The sequence below is a fragment of the Electrona antarctica genome (assembly GCF_951216825.1).
Source record: "Electrona antarctica genome assembly, chromosome: 20".
Lineage (NCBI taxonomy): Eukaryota > Metazoa > Chordata > Actinopteri > Myctophiformes > Myctophidae > Electrona > Electrona antarctica.
This window is the reverse complement of record NC_136801.1, coordinates 41866035-41877004: the sequence shown is the minus strand read 5'-3', so window position 1 is coordinate 41877004 and position 10970 is coordinate 41866035. Positions and strand designations below refer to the sequence as shown.

Here is a 10970-nt window from a genome sequence, read left to right as displayed (position 1 = left end):
ATGTGTTTCACCATGTTAATGATGTTTTTCATAATTACAGTTCTAGGAAATCCAAAACGGGGGGACTTTTTATTATTTCCACACAACAGCTCTAGGGTATATTAATGACATAGTAAAATGTTGAAAATGGGTGGTTTTCCCCTTTAAAGCGAGAGGTAGGTCATTCCAGAGTCTGGGTGCCCGGGCAGCAAAAGCCCGGTTGCCCATAGTGACCAGGCGAGTGGAGGGAACTTCCAAGAGGGCCAGACCTGAGGATCTAAGGGTGCGTGGCTGCGTGCCAGGCCTCGCAGGGCTTTAAAAGTAATCCATGCAAATTTTGAAATCAACTCTAAAAGTCACTGGCAGCCAGTGGAGAGCAGCCAGGATTGGTGTATTGGTCCATGCCTCCGAAACCTTGTTTATAGAGATAGGGGTGAAACAGCCACTTACAAAGCTTATATGAAGTCAGCCAGTACCATGTTTTCCCAATGCAATCCTATGGAAGCAGTATACTGCTGATTATTATTATTATTATTATTATTGAGCATTTTGTAGCTCGGTTCTGATGCCTCCTTTTTGGAGACGCAACTGCAAAACTGGGTTTTGCAGTTGCATCCCCGTTCTACCGATGCAGGGATATCCTGACACGGAACCTCTTTTCGGAGTTAAAGCGTGGATATGAGGTTCCAAATGGAGCTAGCCTACACACAGCATTACGGGATTAATGCATACAAACAGCACGTTATGCTAATTCATTCAAAACCACAGAGCTTACATAAATACACAGAGGGGCGTGGGGGTCAATAATGTCCATATTTCTTTGACAAATTATCCATTTCAAGGTATCTGAACTGTTGTGCTTGTGCGTGCGTGTGTGCTTTTGGTGGAACATATGGACTTGGGATATAACTGTCAACTTATTGTGCTTGTGTTTGGGAGTTTGGGGCACGTTCACTAACTTGTGCTCCGTGGCCTGACATTGGGTTAGGGTTGCAAAAGACAAATGCAAAGGAGTTGTCTAAAATACTGTTGTGTCTGAGCTATCATGGGCAGTCTATCTATCTGGACAAGACCGTGTTTCACTTATCATTTTTAAATCTCAACTCAAGACTCACCTCTTCACTCTTGCTTTTAATTGAGTTTTAATATCTGCGTTCCTACTCTGTCCTGACTGATTTGCTGCATGTTGTGTTTTTATTTATTTTTTCTCTATGTTTTTATACTTTTATTTTGTTCTTTGCCATTGTTCTATCATTTTAACTACTTGACTGTGTTTTATTGTATTCTATTTTTGTGTCCTGCCCTGTGAAGCACTTTGAGCTGCATTTATGTATGAAAGGTGCTATACAAATAAAGTTTATTATTATTATTATTATTATTATTATCATTCAGTAGCTAAGGGGGAGAGAAAGGAGACAAAACAAACATCTGTCAAATGTCTGTGCCTTTTTAACTATTTTGAAAAATATAAACTAAAAATGTTCAACTAGCAAATCTCCATAGACACGTTGTGAGCTTGTTGATTCAGGACAAACCCGTTTTAATCATGTTTGCGGCATTAGCGTGCTGTGGCCACATGACAGTCAAACCGTTGGTATTTGGAAAGCAGAGTTGTGCAGGTTAGAGCTTCCATTATCTAAAGTAGGCTACACCGTGGTCGTCATGGCTGGTAACCGAGTCCTCCGCTTTTCAAAGATTAATATACCAGAAGGAGTATTTTGCTCAGGCAGTCCCAGAAGTGTTTTATCCACAGTTCATCGCAATACATAAAGTTGTACCGTTGCGTTGTGCGTGTAAAATGGTAAATGGTGCATTTATATAGCGCCTTTATCCAAGGCGCTTTACATAGATTGTGCATTTCATTCACCCATTAACAATTAACACACACACACATTCATACACCGATGGCGGTGGAAACCATGCAAGGCACCAACCAGCACATCAGGAGCAATTTGGGGTTCAGAGTCTTGCTCAAGGACACTTCGACACTTAACTCTGGGGAGCCCGGGTTCGAACTGGCAACCTTGCGGTTGCCATCCAGCCACTCTACCCCTGAGCCACGGCCGCCCACACTGCACTGTACTTTTTGGGGTGACACCCCCGAATGTCGGATTAGGCTTATTACGCTTTAGGCAGATACAGGCTTTGAGAAAACATATTCAAAGAGCCGATCAGTGATCTGCAGCGGCTCAGTCAGGGGTAAATAGAAACTTTGTAGGATTACTGAGAATTAGTTCAGCCTCTTCCTGAAGGCATGAACACTACTAGATCTCCATATTGTTTTGAAAAACATATTCAAATAGTTCAACTAGCCGAAATACATCGACACGTTGTGAGCTTGTATATCGGCTATTTGAACTATTCAAAAATATTTTTCAAAATAGCAAAAAAAAGTTTAGGGATACAGAGTTTAGCACTGACGAGTGCAAAACAGTAATATTATACCATATTATACCATATTTCTTTGTAAAAACAAAAAATAGCACATATTGCATATTACTCACTTGTTGGCTACCGTTTGAAAACATTTAATTCAAAAGGTCAAGAGAGATTTCTGCTTTATTTTATAGCCTATTTGGCTGTTTGGTGACTCTTATTGGTGACTCATGGAGATTCCTGATGTATTTGTTCTAACTGCCTCAGGTGTTTTTGACTTTGCCTGTACCTCGACTGCCTCTCATCCTGCGATTGGGTCCTATACAGAGCGTCGCAGTCCCGCCCTCTTTCATGACGACGCCAGGCCCAGGAAATGATTCCCAATGCATTTTTCCCATAGACATTTCAAAAAGTATTTATTTAAAGACGGTTACGCCACGGACAAAGCCAACTCGAGTCGTGACAACTCATGACAACACAAACAATATTTTGGACCAAACAAATAATTACAAAGAAGAAAAACAACAAAAAAAGTGTTGTAACCTGCCGTTTTTTTCTTCTTCCTAATTATTTGTTCGGCCCAAAAAATTGTGTTTGTTGTCATGATTTGTCACGACTCCAGTTGGCTTTGTCCGCGGCGTAAACGTCTTTAAATAAATACTTTTTGAAAAGTCTATGGGGAAAATGAACGGAGAATCATTTCCTGGGCCCTGGTAGGGGGCGGGACTGCGACGCTCTATACACTCAACATGACTCACACCGTGACATGAGGTGCACACTATGTTTTCCACATCATGGAAGGTCAGTTAGAGATCTCCCTCTTCTAGGCGTTAGTTAAACATTGACCGGACGGCCGCTCCCGGCAGCAGGTGTGTTGGGCTTATCGCTTATAGCTCGCCAAGCAAAGGTCAAAAGTAATAGTTCTCATCCTTTTACACAAGAACGCAGCAGGCAGAATTTAAATCTTCATCATTATCAGTATACAATGACACGAGAAACACAGTCTTGAACACATCAAATTCAGTGTGTTTTGTTTTTATATATAATGTATTAATGGGGGGTTTTTTCGTGGCTTTCGCCTTTATTTTATATATTTTTTTATAGAGGGACAGACCGTATAGGCCAGGGGTGCCCAGACTTTTTTGACTTAAGAGCTACTTTAAAAATGACCAGCTCAACAAGATCTACCCACAAAGAAGTTTGATCTCATTGCTGAAAATAGTCAAAACAAATGTACCTGAGGGGGCGAAAAGGAAATAGTTTTTGTATGTCTAACTTTGTAATGTTACTGATGTTTGTGCTCAACACTCTTGAAAACAAATATTTCATTGTGGCTTAATAGGTAATTTTTTATGTCAATCAATCAAGTCACCTTAATTCAATTCACGTGTCAGATGCCAAATTATATATTTTTTAATTTAAATTATATGTTTTAGGGGCATGTCATGTGATCTACCTGCAGTGCACAGCCTTTGTGATCTACTGGTAGATCACAATCTACCTTTTGGGCACCCCTGGTATAGGCTGACAGAGATGGGGGGTGACATGCAGTAAAGGCCGTTGGGATTGGGAGTCGAATCCGTGGCACACTGCCAGACTTGGACTACCGGCCAAGGTGCCTGGACCGCTGAGCCACGGCCCAGGCCTATATAATGTATTATATTTCAGATGCCTTGTTGAGAAAGATAAGATTGTTGTCAGAGCCCGTATAACCTTATACCCATTCCAGTGGTGGAAAAAGTATGCTCACATGTTTTACCTAAGTAAAAGTATACCAATACAGAACTATAGAGCGTCGCAGGAAATGATTCTCCGTTCATTTTCCTCATAGACATTTCAGAAAGTATTTATTTAAAGACGTTTATGCCATGGACAAAGCAAACTCGAGTCGTGACAACTCATGACAACAAACACAATTGTTTGGGCCGAACAAATAATTAGAAAGAAGAAAAAAACTTTTTATGTTGTTTTTCTTCTTTGTAATTATTTGTTTGGTCCAAAATATTGTTTGTGTTGTCATGAGTTGTCACGACTCGAGTTGGCTTTGTCCGCGGCGTAACCGTGTTTAAATAAATACTTTTTGAAATGTCTATGGGAAAAATGCATTGGGATTCATTTCCTGGTCCATGGTAGGGGGCGGGACTGCGACGCTCTATTCTGTTACAAGTAAAAGTACTTGAGTAAAAGTACAAATGTTTTCCTAAAGTACTAACAGTAGAAAGTACTCATTATGCAGAATACTGTCTCATTTCAAGTTTTCAAATCTATAAAAAAAAACTTTTGAAAATAGCAGCTCTACAAGCTCACAATGTGTCGCATTGTGACACATTGTGAGCTTGTAGATCGGCTATTTTCAAATAGCCGAAATGTAGGCTGAAGTGGTTAATGTCTGTTTTGTAATAATAATCACGATCTACAAAGTAACTAGTGTAGACTATACGGTGCTGCGTCGCTGCTTGCCTATCGGGCCATGGCTCTTTTAGCCGACTGGTAACGTACGCGCCATAGGATTTATCTGTCCCGGTTGGCAGGTTCGCCTCCCGACAGAGGCTACATTGGTGGCAGCAGTGGGATAGGTACCCCTTTTAACCAGCCAATCAATCTGCTTCTGGAGGGTCCCTGGAACAACATATTTTCAGAGTCGGTGGCCAATTACAATTATAATCTTGGGGGTCCTTGACATGAAAATGTTTGAGAACGACTGACACAGAAACATGGATTTAGAAGACCTTTTGTAGAATCGTTCCCAGGTTTAGACCTGGGTTAAGTGCATTGATGGCATTCGAAACGGGTGATCAGCCAGCTGATCCTTCTCTTTTCTCTCTCTCTCTCTCTCTCCCCCTCACAGAGGGGTTGATGTCGGGCGACCATGGATGCCTTCAGCCAGCTGATCGTGGTCATCACGGTGACCAGTTTCGTCACCTTCCAGCTGCTGTTCCACAGGGTCAGCCCATGGGCGTCGGCCCGCCTCAGCCGTGGCTTCCTCCGCCTTGGCGACCAGCAGAAGGTGGAATGGAACTCGAGGTAACTCGATGGAACACCCACGTCTTCACATCAATATCGGTAGAGGGCGCAAATCCACAAATTCATGTACTTTTTATTTGCATTGTAATCCCCATAGGGGGGATTTTAGATTAACCTGACTCCGCCAGATGGGGCAGCAGAGAGTACACTGGGTTCCCCCCTCCTGCTCCCATCTGGGAACTCTCAGGCAGACTTGATGCCCGGCCACAAAACAGCCTGGCCAATCAGCAGCAGCTTCTAGCAGCTTCTAGCAGCAGCTTCTAGCTTCTAGCTGCTGCTGATTGGCCAGGCCGTTTTGTGTCCGGGCATCAAGTCTGCCCGAGAGTTCCCAGATGGGAGTAGGAGGGGGGAACCCAGTGTACTCTCTGCTGCCCCATCTGGCGGAGTCAGGTTAATTTTAGATCGCCTCAGATAATGAAAAATAAACATGTCATCCCGTGCCGTTTCACTCATATGGATATGAAGAATCAACTGACTGAGAGAAAACGCTATTATTTAACTGCTACTGAATTAGTTAATTTTTTGCGAGAAACAGACTATCATATATGAGTGACTGACTGTCGCAAACGTCAGGACTTTGGTGCTCTATAGAGCGCCAAAGTCCTTTTTCAGAAAACTGTGAGGATTTAGAAGACATTTTGTAGAATCAGTTCTCGGGTCTTAATTAATGGGTTTAAGGGGTTACACTCGAAGTACACATGGACGTCATGAGTACGGTGCAGCTGCCCTGTTGAAAAGGACGAGGCAGCACAGCTCTTCATTTCAGCAGCTCATGAACACAGGTGTGCAGCGTCGACTAAAACCAGGTTGAAAGATGTTCGTCGACTACCTTTTTTCACTGACAAACACTAAATAAAAACTAAGGTAAGGTAAGGTAAATGTATTTTATAAAGCGCCTTTCAAAACAAACGTTACAAGGTGCCGTACAATAAATAAAATGAAATAAAACAAGAGCGTCACATAGATCAACAATAAAATAAAAACGATACAATGCGTTACAGTAGAGCAGTAAATAAAATACATATATAAATACACAGTACATATATATAGACAATATTGCAAACCAAAATGCATACGAAACAAATGAGTTTTAGCAGCTTTTTAAAGGCAACGACAGACTTCTGCCCCCCTTCGGGGGTAGTTAATTTCATAACTTAAGGTAGGGTCTACGAGGTATGCGAACGCAGGAGCAAACAAAAGGCGATAGGCTCCAAGTATTCAAGGCCAAAGTATTCTCACATTAGCCTTGGGGGACAATAAATTCAGCTAAGCTATGATGAATAAAACTAAATGTATTGTCAATTTCATTAAATACATTTAGGCATTTATCAGACGCTCTTAATCCAGAGCGAGAACAACACATGGTAATACATCAAATACATATAAATTGTCATCAGGAATCATACGCACGCTAAGAACCTAACATCCGTCTAACAGTAGAACATCTGTACAGTGACACTATACACTATACAATGCTACAGTATGTCTAACCCATTTTGTGGCGGGAACCCCTTTTGGTGTTAGCATTATGTTATGCTTTAGCTATTGAAAAATAGCAGATCTACAAGCTCATAGCGCGCCACTCGGTGGCGCGCTATGAGCTTGTAGGTCTGCTATTTTTGAAAAATCAAAGAACGACTGACATAGAAACATAGCTTTTTCAGAAAACTGTCAGGATGTAGAAGACATTTTTAGAATCTGATCTCAGGTCAAAAATTAACAAACAAGAACTCGGGACTGAGGTACATAGATCCAGTAGAACTAAATGTCAAAGTTTTATGGTTGGTTGTGCTGCGCTCTGAAAATAGCAGATCTAGCCGATCTACATTGGCTATTTTCAGCATGGACCGTGTGTAAAATCAACCACGCCTTCAAGGCCCTCCAAAATATATTTTTGTCAATAACATAGACTGTAGATTTAGTCGACTAAACTATTACGGCAGTTAGTCGACTAAAACTAGGCTAACGCTAAAACATTTCAGATGACTGAAATAGGACGAAAACTAATACAAATCAACAGTTGTGTGTGTGTGTGTGTGTGTGTGTGTGTGTGTGTGTGTGTGTGTGTGTGTGTGTGTGTGTGTGTGTGTGTGTGCTGCGCTCCCTGTTACTGTGCACCATGCAGACCAGCGGTTCCTATTGACCAGACACATCATGAGCAAATTAAATAAACAGATTAAATTACAAAAAATCACACCCGTGTGAACTGAGTGGTGCATCTCCCCTCCCCCCCATCTCTCTCTTTCTGTTTCTGGCACAACAGCACCACTTTTGCCCCTACTGCTACTCACAGTCACATAGTCACATAGGTTAACACATAGGTTAACACGGACATTAAAAACATCCATGAATTGGCAAGTGGCAACGGATCACTGGAGGTCGCTTATGCTCCTCTTTGTGGGCACATGTCTGCAGTGCAGAGACTGTATTAAAGCAGGCTGTCTGTCCGTCCGTCCGTCTATCAGACTCAGGTTGTCTGCTGTTGTGACTGACTGATTGACTGAATGCAGAGTATTGGACTGCCTTAAAAGGGAAAACCACCCATTTTCAACATTTTACTATGTCATTAATATACCTTAGAGCTGTTGTGTCCCCCCCCATTCTGTGTTTCCTAGAACTGTAATTATGAAAAAAATAATTAACATGGTGAAACACATCTTGACGACATCATCAAGATGTGTTTCACCATGTTAATGATTTTTTTCAGACCTCTAGTTCTAGTAAACACAGAATGGGGGGACTTTTTTATTATTTCCACACAACGGGCCCGATTAAGCAAGTGGAAAAACCCATGCGGTAATACAGATTTTGGCCTCGCTCTGCGCCTTTTCGTATTATGGAAGCCGTGGTGAACGCTCACTCATATGGAATACCACGTTCCTGAATATTTTAGCATTGGGGGAGTGTCCATATGTTAATTATTTTCGCTTTGCGCTATTTGCTATTAAGCCCCTTGACCTAAAAACACTCAGGGCATACCGATTCCGCCTGGGTCTGACCACGTCTTAAAAGCAAAAAGCACTGTTTGATTTTACACATGAGCGGCTCTGGAGTGTTGCCATGTCTGTTTGCTGTTTATTATAAGCGGCTTCTTTTTCTGCAAAGTTGCTTGTAAATATTGGTAGTTGTGGTTGCTTTTCTTGTTTCTAAAGTGCTTATTTGGGCTTTTCTCCTAATGTTGTTTAAACCAGTGATCCTCACACAGCGACATTCCCATGTCAAGGACCCCCAGATGAATGCATTTGCCCAACTAAGCCAGTGACCCCCATGACAGATTTGTGTTTTTAAATGTTTCAATAACATTTTTCAAAAATATTCCACAATTGTCACTTTTTTCAAAGATTACTTTTGAAAATAGCAGATCTACCAGCTCACAATGCATCACATTAATTAATTAAAACTATGAACTCTGACTGCAGGGGGATATATATTTATAATGATCATTATAACAATGTGCAAGAAAATATGTAAAAAGAAGGAAGATTTTTATATTTGTGGACAATCAAAATATGCTGGAAATTTTAATGTGGTGTCATTAAAAGGAATCTCGATATGGCAGACTCACTATCTAGAAAATAAAAACATGGCACTTCATTTAAAATAGGTTGCAGACCCCTGTTATATGCTATTCTTTTGGGAGTATGTTTATAGACCTATTTACTTGTTTCTATGAGACATGGCAACAGCGAGCTTTCTGGCTGTCTGGCTTTCTGTTGTTGAGATTGTAAAGGGTCATATATCGCTCATTTCTCAACCTTTTAAAAAAATTAAAACATCTCCATAATCATTGGGAGGTTTGCTTTCATACGCTGTATCACACCCGACTCAATTCTTCTTCAATAAAATGCTACGAGCGAAGACCATAACATTGGGGCCGCAGCAATACGCATGGCGCACGTATGGCATTTCAACTCATTCCTTCGTCGTGACTCGAATGAAATACAATAAAATAAACCTTATTTTGCTGGTGTTTTTCAATAGAAACAAATAAAGAGCGTGTGTGCAACAGTGCATATACGTGCATGCACTATATGCTATATTTCCTCCTTGTCGGGATGTGAGCTCTTCACAGCTCTGTCTTTCATATTATTCTTATAATATTTGATATTATAAACACTCATGGTTCTCTCATTTCTCAACCGTTTTTTAAAATGTAAAAATCCCCATATTCCTTAGGAATCTTGCTTTCATTCGCTGTATGGTACATGGTTCTATTTTTATCGAATTAAACAATATCAAACGAACTTGTATGTTCGGGGGTTAGACGATTCTGGGAACATTACGCATGGATTGCCAATTTGCCAGCCAATGCTGCGTATCTACTCGCAGTTCCATTCCGATCTGAAAGGTATAGGTAGGTGCCATTTCAAAGGCTTAGTTATTCATTTATGAATCAAATTAACTAGAATAAAGATTTTTACAGCTGTTTTTCATGCTTAGAACAGAAACAAATGAAGTGATGATGTGCGTATATCTCCCTCACTTAGCATATGGCTGCGCCGCTGTAATGACTTTCCAATGAACACTGCAAGTTACTTAACAAAATAGAGACATAGGCCTACAAGCTATGCACATCATGGCTGTGACAGCTTGTGGATCTGTTCTTTTGAGGCATAAAGGTGACAGCATGCAGTGCAATAGGAATAATTAACCCAAATGTGACAAAGTCATGTCATGTCTATGGTGCCAGTCTGCAGAAATGTAATACCGCTTCCAGAAAAGGGCGCATTCCGTATGAGGACATCAGCTGACTCGTAAAGAGAATAGTACGGACATGTTCATTGGGTAAGCCTCAAAACTCCCTAAAACACTCCCATGACTAATTCAAGGCCGTTTTGCTCACACCACGGGGTGTCGAAAGCGCTTCTTACCAGGCCCATAATTGTAATATGACATTGCCCACGCCCCCACGTCTTAAAAACTGTAATATGATATGTAATTAGATTCCACTTGCTTAATCGGGCCCAACAGCTCTAAGGTATATTAATGACAGTAAAATGTTGAAAATGAGTGGAATGCCCCTTTAATGACATATTGGCCATTGATGTCTGTCAGTAGTTACAGTGAGGATGACAAACGTTCAGCGTGTTTCTTCTTGTATTACAAGAAGCATCTACTGTATCACCAGAGTTCTGTCAATAGCCTATATAATGTTGCGGTTGCGCACATAATTTGGAAAATACCCAGCATAAAATTTGGGAATGCATAGCTTCCTTATAGCCTTCAATACCTGCCGCTCCTATACAAATACCTTCTAAATCGGTTGTTCTCACAAATTCACAAACGTACAACATGATATATGATGTGTGAATTTTAAATAGCCAACGCAAAAAAACTCTAAATTGACCTAAAAATGTCCCTGATGCTTTACCTGTTTTAACACATTTTGGGCGGGAACCCCTTTTGGTGTTAGCATCATGTCATGCTTTAGCTATTGAAAAATAGCAGATCTACAAGCTCATAGCGCGCCACCGAGTGGCACGCTACGAGCTTGTAGCTCTGCTATTTTTGAAAAATCAAAGAACGACTGACATAGAAACATAGCTTTTTCAGAAAACTGTCAAGATGTAGAAGACATTTTTAGAATCTGA

The 10970-nt window shown here is 40.9% G+C and overlaps 1 protein-coding gene across 2 annotated transcripts in view; it reads left to right on the top strand.

Annotated features, from left to right (window-relative positions):
• Positions 1-10970, top strand: part of LOC306913135 (TLC domain-containing protein 4-B-like) — a 42006-nt gene that overhangs the window by 4528 nt on the left and 26508 nt on the right. For both annotated transcript variants that reach the window (XM_079489692.1, XM_079489691.1), the window contains one exon: positions 5204-5379. In XM_079489692.1, the coding sequence (XP_079345818.1) occupies positions 5225-5379 (155 nt within the window). In that variant the 5' untranslated portion in view covers positions 5204-5224. The remainder of the gene's footprint in view (positions 1-5203; positions 5380-10970) is intronic.